Here is a 25,741-nt window from a genome sequence, read left to right on the forward strand (position 1 = left end):
TTCGTTTGCTGTCCCCTACTTGTTATGCTGTTGAGACTGCTATTTTTTTTTATTAATTCAGCTGGTCTTAATGAACCATGCCCTTTTTTTGTTTAAGCTTTTTCTCAGCTATATGCTTGGAAACTTTATCATGTGGTCTGTTTTTACTCACTTTAGAACTGTTAAATTAGTGTTCAATTTTTTTTATTGTGATGACAAACAATTGTTCTTGTCCCCAAGAACTGTTAAATTAGTTGTTTTGGGAATCATCTATTCGTAGAAGTTATCAGCCTCTTGAATTTGACTGATGGTTCCTTATGCTGCAATGTTGTGTTATATATGTCAGTAGCTCATTCATATTGTATGAACGGTTCCCTTGTCCCCAAGAGCTGGTTAAATAGTGTTCATTTATTGCTTTGTAATGTCAAGTGTAGATAAAAAGATGTTGTTCATGTTAGCTTTAATGTCATTTTCCGGTGACAAACTTTTCAACTTGTTTTTGAGACTGTTTGCATCTCTTCTCAAGAATGGACTAATGATACAAAATTTCCATTATGTTTCGACTACTCGTTTTTGTCGAAAAACGTTAGTTTTTATCTTATCTGAACAAACTAAAACTTTTTTTTTATTGAAACAGGTAAGGCAATGGATTGTCGATGCTATTTTCAATAGTCTAGATATTCGACAGAAACAATTTGCTAAGTTTTTAACCGCTTTTTCTGAACCGATCTAGCGGAAAGATCCGTTGCGCTGCACTGTCGTCCAGACGATGTTGGAATGGGAGGTTGCTAATGAAGAACAGTTTCTGTGTTTTCTTTCACTTATTCAGGCATTGTTTTCTGGATGTAAAACTATACTCTACATTAAATCAAAGTTAATATTTAATATTCAAGCTAACAGAATGACCTAATTGAAATGGTATTGATAATTTTAAGACACAATTAAAATATTTTAAAATCCGGAGATGAATTTAAAATATAAGACATAGTTTCAGGACTTCATGGTTTATAGAAAACGATATAAGAACAAAAAATATATGGTTATCTCATCTGTTAACTGTCTTCATTCATGATGGAAAAAAGTAACCTCCTTAAACGCATTAGCCTAAAAAAATCGAAGCTTTTTGTCATCAACACACTACCTCAGTGAGAAAATCTCCTAAAAATATCATAAACACAATAATATTTTTAATATATTTTTACTATAAATTATGTAAAATTTACTATTAATTAAAAATAAAATAATACATGATATATTTAAATACTCAAGTAATATATTATCAACAGATATAAATTTTATATAAATAATTTTTATTTAAATATTTAGAAATTTTTTATTCTTTAAACCAAATACAATAATCGTATATTCCTGCCAAACCAACCAAACACAATAATATATTTTGATGAGCGTGATGAGAATGTTAATCTTTATTCACACGTAATTGTGCCTCCGAACTTAATTCTGATTTTCTCAAACCTTTAAATATTTTGATGATCCTGTCACACCTAAATTGATTAGTGGCAAGTTCTATACATTTTGAAAGTACGAAAACTAAATTTTATTCATTAGGTAAAAAATGGTGCATGCATAATATATTCTTCGGTTCAAACTATAAAATAAAATTAATTTTGATGTTAAAATTTCAATTTATCAAATAGTTTATTAGATTTTTTTTTTCTAATCATCGAATATCAAAAAAAAAAATTAACCGATTTTTAAGATGTTATATTGGGAACTTGCTCACCCTCTAATATTGTAATAATCTTTACTAGAGTCATCGTTTTCCATCAAGAAAAACTTCCAATCTAGAAGCCCTGTGTCATGAATGATTCTTATTGCTTCCGAAGAAGATAGTTGTTGGCATCCAGACGAACGCTTACCCGTTTGTTGGAGAAATTTTGCGATGTCTGATCGTCAATTATTATGGTATGAGCTAGATCTTCTTCAGCAAGGTTGTTGGAGTAAGCCATAGAACGTACAAGAGACGAATCGGTAATTCAGTGTTTGTCGTAGATAGATTACATAGATGAGTTCAGGGATCAATTTTCGATCAGATTAAAGACTTTGATATCATGTTAAAGAGGCAACGTCAGCTTGTAATTGACCGATACTTGGTAACCACAATGAATAGGCAGAAGAATGACTATTTTAAATTTCAACTAAAGAAAAATGTAATGACAAACTCGATAACCACTTCATTGATATCATAGAGATATTTTTAAAACTCAATACAACATCTACCACTACAGCTATAGCATCGTTTTTTAGCCATAAACGGCTTTTTTTAGTCTTATATCATAGAGTTATTAAAAATGCCATTAAAGGTATATGAATATTGCGACGTTATCCCATAAACGCTGTTAATGTTTTCATTGTGACGTTTTATCCGTAAATACTGCATTTTATCCGTAAAAAATTAAAGGTGTTTTTTCAAAAACGCCGCTACACGGTTAAAAACTCATTTTGGTGTAGTGTACTTATGGTGGACCTTATTTAAATGAAATTCTTATGAGCCCCTAAATTGCAACTCTGCAGAATATGGATACAGAAACTCAACAGAAACACGATGAAGTAAAACAAGAAACAGAGAGGATGCTTATGGTGGCTACAGATGAGCCATCTCACAAATTCATACGATTAAACGCATTGGTATAAGTTAGCATTTGGAAAGAGAGACTTATGTTTCGAGGATACTTATGTTTCGAGGATACTTATGTTTCGTTTACTTAGAGAGAATGGCTGGAGTGTTACGCCCTAAGCATCTGCCCAAAACAAGATTAAAGCATCAAAACTATCCTAAGATAAGATGGTTCCTATAAACACTTAACACAGCCGAGTATTCAGCCAACCCATTGGCTTAACAAACGATCAATCTCCACAAAACATCCCAAAGCTTCCAATGACGCAAATCTTTTCTTACAAAATATAGCAAAACCGTTGTAGAAGCTCAAATGAAACCGCACAACTATCCCGCTCTTAGAGATATGAAAAGGACTTGCTACTTTGATCTTCAAATGTCAATTTTATCTGATCCTTCACCACCAATATATCTTTTCAGTTGAATCTACTACTATATGACAAACAATACACCATCTTTAGCTCCATATCTCCAGCACTTTCCTTTCCACGTGTTAATCCCAGCAGTGTTTGTGGGTTGGAACCGGGATCCTGGGAATGGGAAGGTGGTCCGGGGAGCTCCACGGTGGCTCAGTGGGAACTGGTTTATGGAGAGAAGTATAAGGTCGGGCTTGTCCAGGCCTTGTTTTTTGGCGGTTGCATGATTGGTGAGTCGTCTACACACCTCTTGTTTCTCTTCTGTCCTTAGTCTGGTGTTCTTAAAAAGGCAATCACCGATGTCCCGGAAACAGCACATGGTTGACGTTAATACATTTGTGGACCTGAAATTCCCAGAAACAAAAGGAAAAACCAACAAAGAAGGACGTGTCATACGAATCAGGCCAGTAAATATAATAATTTGATGAAGTAACTGCATATTTTAAGAACTTAAATGTATTTAGAATTCCAAGGCATTTTGACGTTAATGAATTCTGTACCTATTAATGATTGTGGTCCTTAAACTATTATCATGCAGAGCGCGCGTCATCACGTCCTTTATACGTTTAAAGTCATAATAATTCTATTTTGGATAAGTTCCTCACCGCAGAAAGAACTGATCGCGTCATCAGTGGCTAAAATTCTATTTTTGTTCGAATATTTTCAGGTGCTGGTGTATTTGGTCAACTATCAGATTCCAAACTCGGAAGAAAAGGTTCCTTAACCGCAGTTTGCATCTTAAATGCTATATTTGGTTGCCTTACATCATTAGGCGCCCCGGACTACGTTAGGTACCTCATGCTCCGGTTCGCAACCGGTTTCAGCACTGGAGGTGTCGGCCTATGTGCCTTCGTCCTTGCCACCGAACCTGTTGGTCCATCGAAACGTGGTGTCGCTGGAATGTCGACGTTCTATTTCTTTTCGGGAGGAATGGCATTACTCTCTGGCATAGCATACGTTTTCCGAACATGGCGTGCGCTTTATGTTGCGTCCTCTGTTCCGTCTATCCTTTTCCTTGTCCTGGTGATTCCTTTCATCTTTGAGTCCCCTCGGTGGTATCTCGTTCGTGGAAAACGGAAGCAATGAAAATTATGCGGACCATTGCCAAGTGCAACGGACATCACCTTCCTGGTAGAGTCACCCTTGCACTGCATGATGAAGCTGACGATGGTTCAAATGATAATCAAATTTGGAAAGCATCAACAACAGAAAAAGAATCAATCAGTGGTTCTGTCATCGATGTAATCCGATCACCGATCACTCGAATTCGACTATTCCTAGCAGTGAGAATCAACTTCACCTGCTCTGTTGTGTACTATGGCCTTAGCTTAAACTTCGTTAACCTCGAGACTAATCTTTAGCTCACCGTCGTGGTCAATGCGGTGGTCGAAATGCCAGCATTCGCCATAACAGCAGTTCTATTGGACAGATTCGGAAGGAAGCCATTGGCATTCGGGACACAATGGTTTAGTGCGATCTTTTGCTTCATGGGGATGATGGGAAATGTAGGAACATGGAAAGTAACAAGAGGGTGTTGTGGGATTCTGGGGGTATTTGGCATGTCCGGAACTTACAATTTGTTGTTTATCCACACGACAGAGCTCTTCCCTACGGTGGTGAGAAACGCGGCAGTCAGATGTGCAACAGAAATGGGAGCTATATTGGCACCGTTTGTGGTGGTTCTAGGCGGCGGTTTTCCGTTCATGGTGTTTGGGGTATGTGGATTGATTGGAGGAATGCCTGCACATTGTTTGTTGAATATTCAACCAAGAAGAGATCTCAAACAAAAGAAAGGTTTAGAAGCAGAAAGAGTAAAATGAGAGCAGAGGAATAAGGAAAAGAATACTGTTGAATATCATTGCCAAAACTCTGGGTAGTTTTGGATATCAAGTATTCTTTATATGGAATTGTAGTCCAATATTTTATAGAATAAACTGTCAGCTGCCAAATTCTGTTACTGAACCAAAACCACTTGTTTTTCTTCAATATTGTTTACCTGAGACACTAAACAAGCCATTGTATGACTGCAGAGGGGGAGATTGCTGGAAACTGACCTTTTGTCAAATTTCCTCACATGGCATATAAAGGTGGCAAAATTGCATCTTCGCTCCAACAGAAATGGAAACTTACCAAGATTTTTATTTAAGAGAACAAGTCACTGGTACAAGCATAACCAGAATTTGAGGTTTTTTCCCCTTAAATTTTCGTCACTTAATTCTATATTTGTTCAAAATCATTCTTAAGATTAAGTCTTATTTTTTTTTAGTAGCAGTTTTTAAATTTGATTATCAACTAAACCAAATTAATGATATTATTACTTTAATAATAATTTAATAAGTTCTTATTTAAAAAAATAATTTAACAAAATAATCAATTTAACTCTTTTATTATGTTATCATTCATCGTGAATCTTCGTATCTACATTATAGATCATTATATTAATTTTATAAATTGTTACGTTAATATCATAACAATTAACATTTGATTTCATTGATTAAAAATTATATAATTTTTTCTCATTTTAAGAGTCGCATTATATATAAAAATTTAGAAAGTCACATTAATATTTTTTGAAAAAGTTTGAAAACTTTAATTACTATTAAATCAAAAGAAAAAGAATGCACTCAATTCAAAAGACGATAGGTATAAGTCAAAGAAGGAGATCAATAATGAAGTCACGGTTCATTTCTTTATTTCAATTCGATCCAAAGTTCAAACATTTTTAAAAAGTATTTTTTAATAGTTTGGTGCGATTACAAGATAATATAAATTCATAAATTTTTTGGTCATTGATACATCCTACAAATATAACTTCTCGAGTTTAGAACTTTGAGGAACAATATCCTCTTTAACACTAAGACCACTTAATTGGATTCTAAACATTTGCATGTTTTACAACACTTCATGCATCCATACCATTATATCTGTACACTATCAAAGACTTCAGAACATGAAAGGTGTAGGGGAAAACGTGGGTAGGAACACCGCCACCGGATTTCGCCTGCAAATTTGATCAAATACAACCGTTTAATTTAACTTCAACAGTTGATTAAATATTAACTCGGTTAGAATTTCTATTATCACGATAGTAAAATAATAAGTTTTAGCTTTCAATAATACAATTAGAATTTAAGTATATATATTTCAATTGTGGGTAATCTATCATTGGATTGAGTTGGGGATAAAATATAATTCTTACAATAAAAAATAAGTCTAAGTGGAAAATAAGTACTTAGATGGAGTATAATTTAAGTATTTGACATGTGAGCCTAAAAATAATATAGAGTTTTTAATATTTTAAATAATAAAATTAATTTTTCAAACCTAATTTTATCCTCACTTCACCTCGTCCTCCAATGTCATTTTCTTAACTTTCTCTATCATCATTTTATTTAACATAAATGAAAAATCAACTTCTCCCCGACGTTGACATAGCAACTAAATGAGTAAATGATTCATTAATTTTTATATGTTTTTTACTATTCTTTACCACAATTTAAAAAATAAAAAAAAATAAAAGAAAATTACCCGGTCTCGTTGCTATAGCTTCGAACATGAACGTTAGAACCTGGCCCTGAAGAGCTCTTCCTCTTCACCACTCTATCTACGGTCCTCGGCGGCGTTTCCGAGGGTGTTTTCTTTCTGTTCTCCGTCATGATGTTATCCTCCGTTATGGAACACAAGGAGGGCTTCCACTGCGGATTCACAGACCCCGTCGACCCTACCCTCACCCTTACCCTATCTGTCTTCCTCCTCGATGCTGCCGTGGTACCTGCAGGCATCAAGGACTTTGTCTCCTCCTCCTCCCTCGCCGCCACCGTCACAACCTCCTCCATCGACACTTCATGTGTCGTCGTGCCCCAACATGACACACACTCCAAGAAAGATCTCATGGGAAACGAACTAAATATAGAATTATGCGCGTGGACAGAAAAGAAAAAGTGGAAGAAAGAAAGAGAAGAAGCGGGGTAAAGGGAAAGGGTTCAAGTGAATCGGGGATCTAATTTATAGCGTCTAAAAAGGGCTACGTTTTGTGTGTTTACTAAGAGGGAAATGCCAAGAAGTGTGGGTCTGCCTTCGTTCATGGCATGAGGGGTTGTATATGCTGAGTTTGCACTCCATATTTATTACCAGAAAACTACGTTTTTGTTGTTGAGGATTTTTTTTAATAATGGGTAATCAATAACTATAAAATATTATTTGTTTAGAATATTTTCTAATTATTTATATACAAATGATGTAGATGCATCTACTTAAACTCAATAATATTTCTTTTTATCATCCTTTTACTAACGAGGTTGATTGATTGATAAAGGCTTAAGTATATAAAAGGTGTTCAACTTATGCATGTTTTTTCAGTTTAGTGCATAACATTTATTTCGTTCTAGTTTGGTGTCTAACGTTTTATTCTATTACTCAAAATGGGTAAAGACGTGACAGACCGTTAGTTTTCTCCGTTAAACGACACATGTCACAATCTAGTAATTTTGAAATTTATTTTTTTAAATTATTTAAAATATTATTATATTTATAAAAAACCCTTATTTCTTTTAAATTATAAAAAAACTCAAAATCCCTAAAATCCCCAAATCCTAACACCAACCCATTATCGTCGCCTTTTCCGTCCGCGACCACTGCTGTTGACGTCGTCCTTGAAATCATCCTAGTTATAAGTCGCCGTAGTTGTTGTCGATTGGCCGTCGAAATCGCTTGGGATTGCGATTTTCATCCTAGGGTTTGTGGGGTATAAAACGTCGGTTCGCCGTCGATCGACCGCTGATCAGTCACGATTTCAAGGGGGTTTTGGTTGCCGGGGAGAGGTGAGGTCAGGTGGAGCTTCGTCGATGGCACAGGGTGGCGGTCGGGCGTGGGTTTAGGGGTTGAAATGAAGGTTTCCAAAGTTTTGGGGTTATTTCAAAATTTATGTGTTTTCTTTTTTGAAAAATATATAATTTTATTTTTTAATTATATATATATATTTTAAAATTATTAGATTCTGACATGTGTCACTTAATGCAAGAAAATAACGGTCCGTCACGACTTGACCCATTTTGAGTAACGGAATAAAACTTTAGGCACTAAACTAAAATAAAATAAACGTTATGTTGAGTTAATCGATTGACGAATATGGCCAATAAGGGGGTGAATTGGCAATTAAAATTTTGGTGGAAGCTTTTGCAGAAAATTGAAAGAAATTTTCACAGCGATTTAGAGTGGTTCGACTTTCTCAACCAAATTCTACGTCCACTACCTTAGCTATCCACACTAAGGATTTTCCACAAATTCACTAATTTGTCTTTCTTTTGAGGACAAAGAGTAACCTTACAAACCCTCAAGAATTATAACCCAAATTCTTGAAAACACTCTCTCCCAAAGAGAACAATACAAATTTGCAAACTTACAAGGAAATCCTCACAAGGTAGATTGTTTGCACAATTCTAGAACAAAGAAAAGAACACTCAAGAATGAATACAATTGAGCACAATAAGTGTTCTTGAAAGCAAAATGAATATTGAATGAAAAAATAGGCTTGAAATGCTCAAACTTGAGGTTTGATGCTTTCTCTTTGATTCTCTCTTGATTCTAGTTGCTTGATGTTTCTTGTTATTGATCAATGGCTTCTAAGCTTGCTTAAATACACCTTGAATCACTTCTGAACGTTGAGGATCATTAATGAAGTTTTTGGAGCCGTTTAAGTGTGAAAACAATTAATATTTCTGCTTGGAGCGTGGGGGGAATCGGTTCCCTAAGTGTAAAATTCAAATATTTCGACCGTTGAACAGTGGGGGGAATCGGTACCCCCTGGGGGAATCGGTTCCCTCCGAGCATACTGGAATTCTCGGAACCAAACCATTCAGGGGGAATCGGTTCCCTCTTAGCAATCTGGAATTTTTGGCTTTGAAATGATTCGAAATATTTTGTAAAATCGTTTTGAAATTATTTTTAAGATTAAAACTTAATTTTACACTTGAGTAAGGATTTAAAATGAATTTTGAAATACTTTGAGTAATATTTTGATATTCGATTTAATATATCAAATATGCTTAGAAAAAATCTTTTTCAAAATTAAAATTCTTTTAATTTAATTTGTTATATCGAAACATCAAAATGTTTTCAACAATCTCCCCCTTTTTGATATAACAAAACATTTTAAGATTTTCTAATTTCAAAATGAATTTTGATTTTGAAAAATACTACTCCCCCTTACTTTAACACTACTCCTCTTCAAAAACTCCCTTTTTAATTTAATAACATTTCTCCCCCCCTTTTTGTTAAATCAAAAAGATTCATAAAAGAATTTAAACAAGGTTTTGAAATCATTTGGACAATTGATTATATATATAGTTTAAGCTGCTAAGATCACAATCAAGAGAAACATTAGCCATTAGTTTCATAATCAATATTTATAAATAATGTGACATGGCAAAATTGGTCATATTGCTAAAATGATGTAAATGATGCAATAAATTTAACTAAACCAAATATTCAAACATTCAAACAAATCCAAAGTTTAACAATCCACAAAAATCAAACATTCCAAAAACATTCAAAATGTTTAAACAATAAGCTTTAAGTTCAAAGTACTAAAGCAAAACAAAGAATCAAGCATCCGTAGAAGGATCGGGAGGAGGAAAACGAGCTCGCATAGCGGCCATCTCATGAGTGAGTTCATTAATACGAGCGTTTGTTGCTTCATTGTTTGCACGCATCTCTTGAAGAATTTCCAATTGTTGAGCTCCCATTATGGATAAATGGGACTCTATAAAAGTAAAGCGCGAATCTATGGTAGCATATCGGAAATCGAATGTCTCCATAAAAGATTGAAAATATGGAGGCATTTGATTCGTTTGTTGTGCTTGCTTCTCGGGCTGCTCCTCGGGCTGCTCAGGCTCATCTTCGGCTTCATCGATGTCTCGCATTAATTGTTCAAGCTCGGGATCGACGTCAGCTTCTGGTGGAGCTCGTGAAGAACTAACTCCCGGAGTATTTTCAGAAGATCGAACCCATTCACCGGTTTCCTTATCCTTTATCCATCATGCTCTCGTTAAGGAAAGAAGATTAATTTGTTTCTTTAGAGGAAAGGCAGCATCTAGACCTACTCTAAGCCCATCTTTAGAAAAAAGATTACTCAAAATGAAACCGTAAACTAGAGTTGAACAGAGTTTCTTGTTAGGAACAAGATTTACGGTTTCAACGATTTCAGCAAAAATAATCTGAGGTAGGTTTATTTTAATACTGTTTTGGAAACCATGTAACCACCAAAGATCTAAAGCACGAAGAGTAGAGTAACGACCTCCGGATGGTCGAAACCACCAAGAAATCATTAGATGAAGAAAATGATCATGAAGGTCTAAGACACTCGCACTATCTCTTCTTTTATAACGAGAACCTAAAACCAGTTTTTCATTTGATATACCATCATTATCTAATCCTAATGCTTTGGCTATGTAAGCCGAGTTAATATGTAAGAATTGTCCTAGGAGGTAGGAACGAACTTCTATGGTCTTAGTTTGAGCTCGGTTTTTGACACAAACGGCATTAGAATAAAAGATGCGAACAAGTCGATGGTAAACTATAGGTTCAAGGTCACAAAGTTTATCAAATTTCCACTCTTGTAAAAGAGGAAAATATCTAAATCGATATCTAACATAGCTTGACGAGAAGGGATACGTTCTTCTCTAATTTTGTAAGTCAAAATATTGATTTCTTGGATAGTCATATTAGGATCAATAGGATTAGGATTAGGAATTGGAATTTCAGGAATAGGAGGAGGATTTGGAGGTGGATTTGGTTGACGGTGTGAGCGACTAGATGAAGACCTAGCACGTTTAGGATTGGACATGGTTTAGGAAGTCGGAATAGAATGGATAACCTGCAATTTAGAAAACATATGTATGCAATTCAATCAATCCCAAAACTCAATTGAGTCCTCAATATTTCAAGGTTCTCTAAACCAATCCTAATGGGCAAAGTTTTTGAAAACTAGATAAAAATAAGGTTTTGAAAAACAATATATGTATAGTTTTCATAACAACAACATAATTCAATTAAAACACAATAATTTAAAAAACAATTTTTTTATATTTTGAAAATTTCAAAATTTTTGAAAAATTCTTGTGTTTTTGATGAAATTAGTTGTAATATCTAGTTTCTAATCATTAAACAATCAAGGCCCGATCACTATTTCTATGTAGAACTAATTAAAACTAGTCCTATGTTCAAAATCAATGAAATAGAGAATTTAGAAAAATTTACCTTGAAAGATGAGATTGAGTGGATTTTGATGTTGTTTCACGATTTTAATGATGCTAGCAGGTTTAGAAGATGATATTTGAAGAGAATTCCGATTAAGAACGTTGTTTTGAGGCAAAGTGGAGATTTGAGAGAATGGAGGGGAAAACGACGTGAAGAGAAGAGATGATTTGAGGTAAAAACAAGGGTTCTGCCCGATAAAACCATAACCCCAGGGGGGTATCGATTCCCCTAGGGGGAATCAGTTCCCCTTCAAAGGGGGAATCAGTTCCCTCATGGGGGTATCGATTCCCTCTGCACCAAAATGCTAAAATCCGATTTTAAACACAAAATGCTAAATTAATTTTCTCTAGCGGTTTTGGCAACTCATATATTGAAAATTAAACACGTTCAAATAATCAAATTAATCTTTAAACTATATTTGAACATAAAGTTAATTTTCATCAAGAATCATAAACTCCCCCTAACTAATAGCAATGAATGCAATCAAAAATTACTATTCTAAACATTTTTCATTTAGTCTTAAAAGTGCTAAAATTATTTTAAACACTAAGTGAAGATAGGTTGGTCAAACCTAATTCTCTCCTAAGTGTCCAAAATCTTTCCTTGTCTAAAGGTTTTGTAAAGATATCCGCTAATTGGTGCAGAGTATCAACAAATTCTAGAACTACATCTTCCTTAGTGACATGGTCTCTAATGAAGTGATGTCTTATTTCAATGTGCTTAGTTCTAGAGTGTTGGATGGGATTTTTAGTGAGACAAATAGCACTAGTATTGTCACACTTGATAGGAATGATACATACTTCAATTCCATAATCAAAAAGTTGTTGTTTCATCCATAAAACTTGTGCACAACAACTACCAGTTGAAATGTATTCGGCTTCAGTGCTAGATAATGCAACACAATTTTGTTTCTTTGAAAACCAAGAAATCAGCATATTTCCAGGGAATTGGCAAGTACCAGAGGTGCTTTTCCTATCTAATTTGCATCCTCCATAATCCGCATCAGAAAAGGCATACAAGCTAAAGCTAGAGTCTCTATGATACCAAAGTCCTAAACTAGGAGTGTCCTTAAGGTATCTAAAGATTCTCTTAACATCTAGTAAATGTGATTCCTTAGGACATGATTGAAATCTAGCATATAAGCAAACACTAAACATAATATCCGGTCTACTTGCAGTTAGATAAAGCAAAGAGCCAATCATTGACCTATATAATTTAACATCTACACATTTACCTCCTTCATCTAAGCCAAGCTTTGTTGAAGAGCTCATTGGAGTGTCGTAAGTTTGCCATTTTCGAGTCCAAACTTTTTGAGCATATCTTTGACGTACTTAGCTTGATTGATGAAGATGCCATCTTTTCTTTGCTTGATTTGGAGTCCCAAGAAAAATGAGAGCTCCCCCATCATGCTCATCTCAAACTCACTTTGCATTAGCTTAGAAAATTCTTGGCAAAGAACATCATTAGTAGAACCAAATATTATATCATCAACATAAATTTGAACTACTAATAAATCTTTACCTTTATGCTTTAAAAACAATGTAGTGTCAACCTTCCCTTTTGAAAAACCTTTTTCAATTAAAAAGTTTGACAATCTTACATACCAAGCTCTAGGAGCTTGTTTTAAACCATAAAGCGCTTTTGTCAATTTAAGAACATGATCCAGAAATTTTGAATCTTCAAAACCTGGAGGTTGTTCCACATACACTTCTTCCTTTATAAAACCATTTAAAAATGCACTTTTAACATCCATTTGATATAATTTAAATTCATGAAAACATGCAAATGCTAATAACATTCTAATTGTTTCCATCCTAGCTACGGGAGCGTATGTTTCATCATAGTCTATGCCCTCTTCTTGAGTATACCCTTGAGCAACAAGTCTAGCCTTGTTTCTCACTATATTATCACTCTCATCAAGCTTATTCCTAAATACCCATCTAGTACCTACAATAGATTTATTACTAGGCCTTTCAACTAATGTTCATACTTTACTTCTCTCAAATTGATTTCATTCTTCTTGCATAACCATAATCCAATGTTCATCTTTTAATGCTTATTTAATATTCTTAGGCTCTATGCATGAAATAAATGCAACATAATTACAAATATTTCTAAAAGAAGATCGAGTTGTTACCCCTTTGGATGGATCACCTATAATCTCACCATCCTTAACATAGTTGTACTCTCTTAGATAAGATATTTCCCTTTCTTCAATGGTTGGATTCTCAAGAGGATCATGAGTTACCTCATCTTTTGTTTCTTCCTTTGATGATGGTTCTTCAACCTCATGTCTAACTTCATTTGTATTTATAATACCTACATCATCATTCACACAAGAATCCTTTCTCGGAAGGGGATTATCATCGAAAACAACATGTATAGACTCTTCTACAACTAAAGTTCTTTTATTAAATACTCGATAAGCTTTAGAATTTAAGGAATAACCCAGAAAAATTCCTTCATCACTTTTAGCATCAAATTTGCCAAATTTTTCTTTACCGTTATTTAAAACAAAACATTTACATCCAAAATGATGAAAATAGCTAATGTTAGGATTTTTATTTTTGAAAATTTCATATGGAGTTTTCTTTAAAATTGGCCTAATCATTGCTCGATTTACATCATAACAAGCAGTATTTGTGGCTTCCGCCCAAAAATATTTTGGCAAATTATATTCACAAAGCATGGTTCTAGCCATTTCTTCTAAAGTTCGATTTTTCCTCTCAACAACTCCATTTTGTTGAGGGGTTATAGGTGCTAAAAAATTATGGCTAATACCATTAGAATTACAAAAGTCAATAAATCCAAGATTTTCAAATGCAGTGCCATGATCACTCCTAACACTAGTTATAGAGTAACATTTTTCATTTTGGATTATTTTTGAAAATGTGATGAAATGTTCTAATGCTTCATCTTTAGTACTTAAAAATAGAACCCAAGTATATCTAGAATAGTCATCTACCAAGACAAATGCATATTGTTTTCCACCCAAGCTAGTAGTCCTAATTGGCCCAAAAAGATCCGTATGGATCAATTGTAATACTCTACTAGTTGATACGTCATTAATGGATTTAAAAGAAACTCACTTTTGTTTTCCTTTAGCAGAAACATCACAGATTTTATCATTATCAAATTTAAGCTTAGGCAACCCTCGAACTAAATCACCTTGAATTAGCCGTTGCAAAACACTCATACTAGCATGTCCTAGTCTCCTATGCCATAACCAACTATCATGTTCATCCTTAGCAACTAGGCACAAATTAGTCATATCAATAGAATCTAAATGCACCATGTATATGTTTCCTATTCTATGACCAACAAGCATAATCTAATTAGATGCAACGTCAATGACTTTATAACCATTAATATCAAACATGACATTGAATCCCTTATCACAAAATTGACTAATACTCAATAGATTATGCTTTAATCCATTCACATATAAAACATTATTAATTTGTATGGAAGATGTATTACCAATAGTACCAATACCTTCAATGTGACCTTTTGAATCATCACCAAAAGTCACTTCTCCTCCATTTTTGGCGTTAAGCTCAATGAACCGATTTTTGTCTTCGGTCATGTGTCTTGAGCATCCACTATCAAGGTACCATGAATTTGGATTTGTTTCCCGTGCCTTGTAGCAATGCTCCTTTTCCTACAAACATAGATTAATTTCTAATTTTTGGTACCCAAATTCTTTTGGGTCCATATTCATTAGTTTCCAAAATCCTAGTCCCCTTAGGTATCCATTTGTGTAGGATATCCTTATCTTTAGTAGTAATGAGCTCTTTAGGAACCCATATACTTCTAACAATTTTTTCATTATAGGTTCTTTGGGGACCTCTATGATTGTAGTTTTTAAAACTTTTTCTAACAAAGTTGGATTTTGAATTTTCTCCATTTTCAAAACGTTTTGTTCCAACTTTATCAAAATAGGCTTTAAGATCATCAATTTTCTTTTGATGATCATCATTGACCTTTGAAAGTAAATTTTGCAAATCCAAATTTTTCTTTTCAAACTCTTCTAGTTTGATTTACAAATCTTTGATTTTACTTTCAAGATCGTTGTTGGTTTTGGATATGAGTTTATTTTCATTTTTCAATTTTGAAACATTATTTTTATATTTTAAAAACAATTTCTCATAATCCGAAGCCAACCCATCATATTCCTCTAATAACTCATCATAGGATAAATCATCAAAATCAGATGAGTTATAGGTTTCCTTATAATCTTTCCCGAATGCCATCAAGCACAAGTTTGCTACTTCTTGTTCCTCTTCATCGGAACCTTCTTCATCGCTCCATGTAGCCACATGAGCCTTGTGCTTATTCATTGATTGACCCTTTCTCTTCAATTGTGGGCAATCATATTTGACATGCCCCGGCTTTTTGTATTCATAGCAAATGATTGGATCCTTCTCTTTTGGTTCATTTTTTAGGCCTTCATTTCGTTTGAATTTTCTTCCTTGGTAAGGTCTCATCATTTTTTTGAACCGTTTGGCAAACAATGCCATTTCCTCATCATCGTCATCTTCATCCGAATCACTCTCATCTTTTGTGGATTTAAGAGCAACTCCAATATTTTTCTTATTCTCCTTCTCCTTTGGTGTCTCTTCAATCTTATCAAGGTCCACCTCATCTTCAAGCATCATTTCATGAGTGATGAGTGAACCGATTAGCTCTTTAAGAGTTAAGGACGTTAGATCCTTAGACTCGATGATTGATGTATTCTTTGATTGCCACGATTTTGGGAGGGAATAGACTAACTTCCTCACAAGCTTTTCATTTGAAATGATCTCTCCATATGATTTGAGACCATTGACAATCGTTGAGAATCTATCCGTCATAGTTTTGATATCTTCATTTAGTTTCATCCTGAAATTTTCATAGCTATGCGTTAGAATACTAATTTTAGATTTCTTTACCTCATCGGTACCTTCATGAGTGACTTGAAGTTTGTTCCATATTTCTTTGGCGGTTGTACAAGATGAAACTCTTTCGTATTCATCTGGTCCAAGAGCACAAAAAATGATATGGATGGCTTTAGAGTTGAGCTGGAACATATTTGTCTCTCCTTCACTCCACAATCTTGGATGAGTGATAGGCTTGATGTATCATTCTTCTATGACATTCCATGCTCCCATGTCTCTTTCTTGAATAAAGTACATCATCCTATTTTTCCAATAGGCATAGTTAGCCCCATTAAAGAAATGAGGCTTGTTGACAGGCATCGAATCGAGACCGGAGTCGAAGTTTGAAGTAGAGGCCATTGATGACTTTTATTATCGATGTAACTCTTCCCGAATCGACTCAAGAGGCGATTAAACCTTCAAATGAGTTAGGCTCTGATACCAATTGTTGAGTTAATCAATTGACGAATATGGCCTAGAGGGGGTGAATTGGCAATTAAAATTTTGGTGGAAGCTTTTGCAAAAAATTGAAAGAAATTTGCACAGCGATTTAGAGTGGTTCGACTTTCTCAACCAAAGTCTACGTCCACTACCTTAGCTATCCACACTAAGGATTTTCCACAAATTCACTAATTTGTCTTTCTTTTGTGGACAAAGAGTAACCTTACAAACCCTCAAGAATTATACCCCAAATTCTTGAGAATACTCTCTCCCAAAAGAACAATACAAATTTGTAAACTTACAAGGAAATCCTCACAAGGTAGATTGTTTGCACAATTCTAGAACAAAGAAAAGAACACTCAAGAGTGAATACAATTGAGCACAATAAGTGTTCTTGAAAGCAAAATGAATATTGAATGAAAAATAGGCTTGAAATGCTCAAACTTGAGGTTTGATGCTTTCTCTTTAATTCTCTCTTGATTCTAGTTGCTTGATGTTTCTTGTTATTGATCAATGGCTTCTAAGCTTGCTTAAATACAACTTGAATCACTTCTGAACGTTGGGGATCATTAATGAAGTTTTTGGAGCCGTTTAAGTGTGAAAACAATTAATATTTCTGCTTGGAGCGTGGGGGAATCGGTTCCCTAAGTGTAAAATTCAAATATTTCGACCCGTTGAACAGTGGGGGGAATCGGTACCCCCTGGGGGGGAATCGATACCCCCTGGGGGGAATCGGTTCCCTCCGAGCATACTAGAATTCTCGGAGCCAAACCATTCAGGGGGAATCGGTACCCCCTTGGGGGGGAATCGGTTCCCTCTGAGCAATCTGGAATTTTTGGCTTTGAAATGGTTCGAAATATTTTGTAAAATCATTTTGAAATTATTTTAAGATTAAAACTTAATTTTACACTTGAGTAAGGATTTAAAATGAACTTTGAAATACTTTGAGTAATATTTTGATATTCGATTTAATATATCGAATATGCTTAGAAAAAATCTTTTTCAAAATTAAAATTCTTTTAATTTAATTTGTTATATCAAAACATCAAAATGTTTTCAACACGTTAGGTACTAAACTGAAAAAAATGGCATAGGTTGGGCACCTTTTGTGTACTTAAGCCATTGATAAATGAAGATTTTCTATAACTTGAAAACTTGATAAACTACACCGATGTTGAATTTGTTTATGGGTGCAACGAGGACTTTAATTAGATTAATTAATATTTTTTTTAAATGATGACCATAAACATTTTGATACTAAGGGATTTGATTTCTTGAAATTTTTTATTAATTTTGACTCATCAATGATTTTAGTGATGAAAAGTTCTACAACCGAGCGTGACTGAGCACCGTTAATAATGAGTATTATGAAATTAATTTATAAAGCATTAAATTATAAAATATTAAACGTATAATTATAAATTAGTTAAAAATCTAAATGTAATTTAATTAAAATACAATATTTATAAAATATTAGTTTTATAATCTTATTTAATTATAATTATATCAAATATTAATTTGAGAAATTTATAAACCCTAATTTATTTTCATAGCTTTGAAGCTCTTACTACCGTCGCAGTAGCTGAGTCGGTATCATCTTTCGTCGGTGATTTAGTCTGTCGTTCATCAGCAGTAAAAGATGATACTGGTGGTGGTTGCGACAACGACGACGGCAACGATGGTACCTTCAAAGTTGTGAAAATAAATTAGGGTTTATAATTTTTTTAAATTAATGTTTGATCTAATCATAATTAAAATAAGATTATAAAAACTAATGTATTGTAAATATTGTACTTTAATTATAATTAATATTTAGATTTTTAATTAATTTATAATTATACGTTTAGTACTTTAAAATTTAACGTTTTATAAATTAATTTAATGGTGTTCATCTGTGCTCGTTGAGTGTGGCAGCAACATCCTTTTAGTGATTAGAGAAAAAATTATTTTCTCTAGAAGTCTTAGGTTAAGTAGTTGTGTTTGCAAGTATATATACGTTGTCAATTATTATTATTTTTTAAACAAATACTATTGATTAATTAATTAATTGTGTCGTCATTTATTCCTTTTACACACGTTCGTCCCCTTCATAAATAATGTCAATTTTTATTTTAAAACTATTGATAAATGTTTTCGGTACTTGTTATCATCAAACGTTGGCATACACTATTACACTTCGTAATTATATGTACAAAATGACGAATTACTATTATAAAACAGGATAAACTATTTAGATGGTAATCTAATCATAAGCTGTTTAACTGAGTCACTCGAATTTAAGATATTATAAATTATTTTTTAAGAATACGAAATATCAAAATTAATTCTTAATATTTACATTTTCTTTTTTAATTTTAATTTTAAAAAAAATATAATATTTAATATTACACCAATTTAACATCTCTTAAATCCATTTTTGAATTATAAAGAAGGGTAAAGTACACAGATGGTCCCCCAACTATAGAATATTACTTTGTTGAGTCCTCTGACTATTAAAAGTTACAAAATAGTCCCTGACTATAGAGAGTTGCTTTGTTGAGTCCTCCAACTATTAAAAGTTGCAAAATGGTCCCTTGACTATAAGGAGTTGCTTTGTTGAGTCCCTTGACTATTACAAGTTACAACAAGATCACTCGACTATTCATTATGTTTCAAACTAGTCTTTTTCCGTTAAAAAAATTAACGACAACTTGAGTTGGACGTTAACTTGCTAACTAAGATATAATAAAATTTGATCTCATAATGACAAACGATTATCATATCTCAGTCAGCATGTTAACGTCCAACTCAGATAACCGTTAATTTTTAAAGGAAAAAGGACGAGTTTGAAACATAATGAATAGTCGAGTGACTAGTTTGTATCTTTTAATAGTTGAGAGACTCAAGAAAGTAACTCTCTATAGTTGGGGGACCATTTATGTACTTTACCCTATAAAAAATTAGTGTACATAACTACATATTATAATTTTCTATAAGATGGTGAGTAGCTATTATAAAATATACTTCTAATAAAAAACTAAAACGATTCATCTTATCCATCCCGAGGAGTTTAGCACAACAATGAAGTCGTTTGAAACATATATATTACCCATATGTTATCCATATATATACACGAAAGGGTTTTTCTATATGATATAAAAATATATTAATTAAGATTAATAGATGAATGTAAATTAATGATTGATATTAAATTTTAATAATTTTTTTTATTTTTATTTTTAATAATCAATCCATAATTTTGTACTCATATAATAATCTTAAATTAATATAAAACAAAAAGATTTTATATATTCGTTCAATTGAAAATGTTATTTCCTATCATGACTAAAAGAAATTCAACTCCTCCACATTTATTCTTTTCTCTTTTTAATAAAAGATCTATTTTTTATTTATATGTTGAATATGTAAAAATGTCATACTTCTACAATAGAATTAATATTATTATTTTATTTCTTGAATTAACATTTTATCTAACAATATCTCTATTTTTTAATTTTTTTATTTCCGATAATTATTTATTTTGTGGATTTAAATTATTTATGACCCAAAAGAACACAACTCGTCGATAACCACAATTAATCCTTAAATTTTGACGGCACTATATAATTTGTTTTAATTTTTATGTATGTTATATAGTTGATCTTAAGAATTTATAGTTACATTTAATAATATAATTTTTAAATTTAAAATTTTCTTCTAATAATATCATATTTTAAATTCAAATATGAATTTTCTTTATAGTTGAATAATAAACCTTATTATTTCTCAACACTTGTTAATAACACCAAAGAGTCTTTAATGCACTGAAAATTGCTAAAGAAAGCTGTCGAGAAACGAAGTTGAAGATACTAAATTTTTTTACCCATTTTATTATTATTATAATTATTATTATAATTATTATTATTATAATTATTATATATATATTATTATTATTAAAAAATAATAATTACAAACAGGCCCATATTATCTGGCCCAATTACAAATTCAGATGGCCCAACTAAATCCTAACAGATTAGGGTTTGATCTAACCCTAGCCGCCTCATCATCTCAGCCGTTGGATCTGAGAGATCCAACGGCCCACACTCCTCCAGATGCAAACCCTAGGGTATGATACCCTAGGGCCACGCGGCCGCCGCAGCTGCTCCCACTATCTCCACCGCTGCCACGTCTCGCCGAAGGCTTCCAGAAGAGCCACTCCAGCCGCACACGTCTCCCCCAAACGGTGAGTCACCACTGGAAGTCCGGTGACTCACCAAAGAACCCCTTTTGGACCGGTCCGAAGCCATCACCGGTGGTGGCTATAAAAGCCACCAAGTCCCCTGCCAAAAAAAAAGAGAGAGGAAGAACGGAGAACAAAAAAAACCCCCAACAGAAAATGAGCAACCAACAGCAAACCCAAAGCAGAGCAAACCCACAACACAACAACCAAAAACAAAAGGAAAGAAAGGAGAGAAGCTTATCGAGGAAGCTACGACCACCGGACCTCTTCAAACGTCACCAAAACCTTCGAAAATCGAAGGTACTTTCTTAGATTTGCTCCGATCGGGAGCTATTTAAGAGAAAAGAACATCGGAACCGTCATTAGGACGGTCCGATCTACGTTTTAGTGTAAAAAAAAATTTCCGGGGCGGTGACCGGCGGCGAGGTCAACGCCGGCGAACGGCTGCCGGCCGGTGTGCTTCTCTCTGTTTTAGAGAGAAGCGAGAGAATTCTGAATTCTCTCAGAGAAGAGAGAGAGAGAGGGAAGAAAGGAAATGAGAGCTGGCCCTTCGGGCCAGCCGATTTCGGGCATTAAATAGCCCTTCCCAAACGACGTCGTTTCGGGGAGGGCTATTTGTGTAATTAACTAAGGGTTAAATCCCGTCCACAGTCCCTTAACTTGTAATCCTTACATTTTAGTCACTAAATCGAATTTATAATCATTTTAATTTGGTCTCTAAATTTTATTTATTTATATTTTAGCCCTTAACCGTATTTATAAATATTTAGGATAAATAACATATTTAGTCCTCTAATTTTATTAACTAATATTTTAACCCCAAATTATATTTTTTATTTATTTTAATCTGATAATAAAATTTTATATAATTTTATTTTAGTCACCAAATTAATAAATAAGGAAAATGGCATGTTTAATCCCTATAATTTTAAATAATTAATTATGAATTAGGTATTTAATTTTAATTTTATTATAATTTAGTCACTAATTTTAAATATTAGCATTTATTTTACTGCCTTTAAATATATAGTTCTAATTGTATTTTTATTATTTTAATTTTACTTGTTTATATATTTAAATATTATTTTTATTATTATTATATAGTCATATAAATATATATATAATAAATAATAATTTATATTTTTTTACATAAATTTTTTATCATATTTTAATATTTATTTATTTATTTTTCAATATCAAAGAAAAAGGCAGTCTTAATATAACTGGATGTCCTATTCTGGTATTTTAAAATTAAATATTATAAAAAATTATAATTTTGTTTAAATTATTATATTGATATTTATTAATATCGAAGAAAAGAGCTGTCTTAAGGTACCTAGAAGACCTTTTCTGATATTTCTAAATAAATAAATATTTTATTTATAAATATATATAAATATTTTTTATATAATTATAATTTTGAAATAATATGATTATAAATTAAATATAGTTTGAATTTTTAAATAATAGAGACAATTTCTAATTAAAAAGTACTAACTTTGGGCGTTGTAGGGGTGCTAATCCTTCCCTAAACGTAACCGACCACGAATCCCTTTTTATTAAAAAGAATGAATTTTTGGTTAAAACGCAGATCAGTTTATCTTTTAATCGATGTTTTCATAAAAATCTTTTAAAATATTATTTTTAAGTATTCGACTTACCTAACCCAAAATATTTTTTTTTTAAAATTAAAGTAAAATCATTAATTTATTCACATCACTTTTTCCGCCAAGTAAAAATTCGTACCTAAACGAAAATCGATTACGACAGAAGTGGCGTTGAATTCAGTCCACAACAAGAAACGAAGAGGGTTTCGAAGATATCAGAATGTTGAGTTATTTTTAAAGGTTATGAACTTATTATATATTCCGTTCACATGAGAATTTGGCACTTTCCACACCCATGAAATCTATGTTATTTTAACTTATTCAAACTCTTTTATCAACAAAAACTATAATTAAAATAATTATTGTAGTCTTAAAATTTAAACTCGAAATCTTAATTGAATAAAAAAATTGTTTTAAAAAAAGTTATTGGTATTTACCATTCAAATACATATAAGTAAATTCGATCATACCAGACACATATATATATATCTATTTAGTATTCACTCATTGGGTTTGACAACTTAGTGCCACATGTACATGTTTTCTTTTTAGTTAGTGTTGCAGAGAAAGCAATCTGCAGTCGCTGTATTCAGCTTCATCTAGACTAGCAATGTCGTGTGCAACACTACAAAAGACTGAAAGTGTCAAGTCAGGGGTGGTGTGTTTTGAAAACACCTTTCAAAAGAATTGCAGATAGATAGGGTACGTGTGAAATAATTCAAGATAGTATTTGTTTGAAGTTTTATTAATCGACTAATAATGTATACACGTCTTACATATGTTGTTTTTGTTGCGAAAGACGGCTATCGGATAGATTAAAATCGTAACTGATAATTTGAGAAAATAAAAATGAAGATAAAAAGAGACACAAAATTTACGTGAAAAACCCCTAAATAAAATAGGGTAAAAACCACGGACAACGATAGGAGAATTTCACTATAAGAAAATATGAATTACAACCTCTCTCGATCTACCAAGGAGAAAACAATGATAATTCTCTCTCGATAAAAAGGAGAAAACAACTCTCAAGAAACTCTCTAAATTCTCTCTAGTATTGAAAGAAAGCTAGAATGCTTTGTGATGGTTTTGAAGCTAAATGAACTAGGGTATTTATAGTTGAAGCTTTAAGGACTAATTTATAAATACCCTAAATTTTAGTGACTAGAGTTTGTAATTTGCCCATATAAAAAATCAACAATTTCTACACCTAATTTTCGGTGCCTACAATTGTTGACAAAATTCAATATTTTTTTCTTCTTCAAACCATGCACTTTTGGTGCATTGATTTTCAACAATCTCCCACTTGAAGATTTGATTGGAACAATCATATCTTCACACCATTCTTTCTACCATGTACCATCATGTTGCTTACGTCTCTGACAGGCCACAAGAGGATCGATACCAAGTAAATTTATCAGTATTGATCGCCTTCGTCATGAAATCTGCTATGTTGTCTTTGGTATGGATCTTCTGCATATCTACCGTCCCTTCTTCCACCTTTTTACGAATGAAATGGTACTGAACTCGTATGTGCTTTGTCATTGAATGAAATGCTGGATTCCTTGCTAGATGCAAGGCGCTTTGACTGTCACAAAATAGAGAGACATACTCTTGATTGTGCCCAAGCTCCTCCAATAGCATCTTCAACCAAATTGCTTCTTTACTGGCTTGTGTAGCTGCTACATATTCTGCTTCTGTTGTTGACGTAGCCACAACTGACTGCAATTTTGAAACCCAGCTTACAGCTCCACCAGCAACTTTGAATACATATCCTGTAGTAGATTTGCTTTTATCCAAATCCCCTGCATAGTCAGAATCTACATACCCATTGATTAGTAAGTTTGATCCTCCGTAACATAATGCAACATTTGAGGTCCCTTTGATGTATCTTAGGATCCTCTTTACAATATTCCAATGCTCTTTGCCTGGATTCGCCATGTACCGACTAACCACTCCCACTGCTTGTGCAATGTCTGGTCTTGTGCATATCATAGCGAACATTAAACTTCCCACTGCTGATGCATACGGTACCCGAGACATCTCCATCATCTCTTCTTCACTGCTAGGACTCGTACTGAAGGATAATTTGAAGTTAATAGGAAGAGGGGTAGAAATTGGCTTACAATCTTGCATGCTAAATCGTGACAAGATTTTCTTCAAGTAATTCTTTTGTGAAAGCCAAATCTTCCTATTACTTCTGTCTCGGTGAATTTGCATCCCTAGAATCTTGTTTGTTGATCCCAAGTCCTTCATTTCAAATTCCATAGCCAGTTGTGCCTTCAATTCTTCAATATGATCTTTGTTGGGTCCTGCAACAAACATGTCATCCACATACAACAATAATATAACAAAATCGTTATCACCAGACCTCTTGAAATAAGCACAAGGGTATGCATTAAGTCTGTTGTATCCAAGGCACATAATGAAGGAATCAAATCTCTTATACCAATACCTCGGCGCCTGCTTTAGACCGTACAGAGATTTGTTCAACCTGCAAACCAAGTTCTTCTTTTCGTCTTCTTCAAAACCTTCAGGCTGGAGCATATAAATCTCTTCTTCAAGATTTCCATGAAGAAAAGCTGTTTTAACTTCTAGCTGTTCTAAATGTAAATTCAATGTAGCACACATTGCCAAGACTACTCGAACTGTTGTTAGTCGAACCACAGGAGAAAAAATTTCATTGAAATCAATACCTTCTTTCTGAGCATATCCTTTGACCACCAGTCTTGCACGATACCTCTCCACTTGATCGTCACCATTTCGCTTGATTTTGAAAACCCATTTGTTACCAATTGGCTTCCTTCATTGTGGTAGTGGCATAAGGTCCCATGTATTATTTTTATGAAGGGTTTCGATTTCTTCTTGCATCGCCATCATCCACAGTGAAGCATCTGAGTTGTTTATTGCCTCCTGGTATGTTGATGGCTCACCGTCCTCTGTTAAAAGGCAGTATGCAATATTACCTTCTATAACATAATCCGAGTGCCAATTGGGACGTCTTCTCACACGATCTGATTGACGAGTTGTTGGAGCTTCAGAACTCTCTGGTACTTGTTCATCATGTGCTGGTTCTGCTTCAGAAGAATCTCCTTCTTCAAACTCTTTTCCACATGTATCTGAGTAGTCTCTGACTTTTCAGCGCTATCAGCGTCTTCTTTTCTTTGTAATTTATCTTCTACAAAGATAACATCCCTGCTAATGGTCACTTTGCGGGCAGTGGGATCCCACAAGCGATACCCCTTTACTCCATCAGCATACCCCAAGAATTT

The 25,741-nt window shown here is 33.4% G+C and overlaps 1 protein-coding gene and 1 pseudogene across 1 annotated transcript; one reads left to right on the forward strand and one right to left on the reverse strand.

Annotated features, from left to right (window-relative positions):
• The first annotated feature begins 2,517 nt into the window (after window positions 1–2,517).
• Window positions 2,518–4,853, forward strand: LOC120127711 (annotated as a pseudogene).
• A 1,020-nt stretch (window positions 4,854–5,873) lies between these two features.
• LOC120127668 lies at window positions 5,874–7,024 on the reverse strand. Its single transcript, XM_039145530.1, has 3 exons — window positions 6,973–7,024; window positions 6,562–6,936; window positions 5,874–6,034 (listed from the first exon to the last, which is right to left on the reverse strand). The coding sequence occupies exons 2-3, from the start codon at window positions 6,924–6,926 to the stop codon at window positions 5,977–5,979; spliced, it is 423 nt and encodes a 140-aa protein (XP_039001461.1). The 5' UTR covers window positions 6,927–6,936; window positions 6,973–7,024; the 3' UTR covers window positions 5,874–5,976.
• Window positions 7,025–25,741: the final 18,717 nt, after the last annotated feature.

This window comes from Hibiscus syriacus, unplaced genomic scaffold (assembly GCF_006381635.1).
Source record: "Hibiscus syriacus cultivar Baekdansim isolate YM2019G1 unplaced genomic scaffold, ASM638163v2 tig00110472_pilon, whole genome shotgun sequence".
Taxonomy (NCBI): domain Eukaryota; kingdom Viridiplantae; phylum Streptophyta; class Magnoliopsida; order Malvales; family Malvaceae; genus Hibiscus; species Hibiscus syriacus.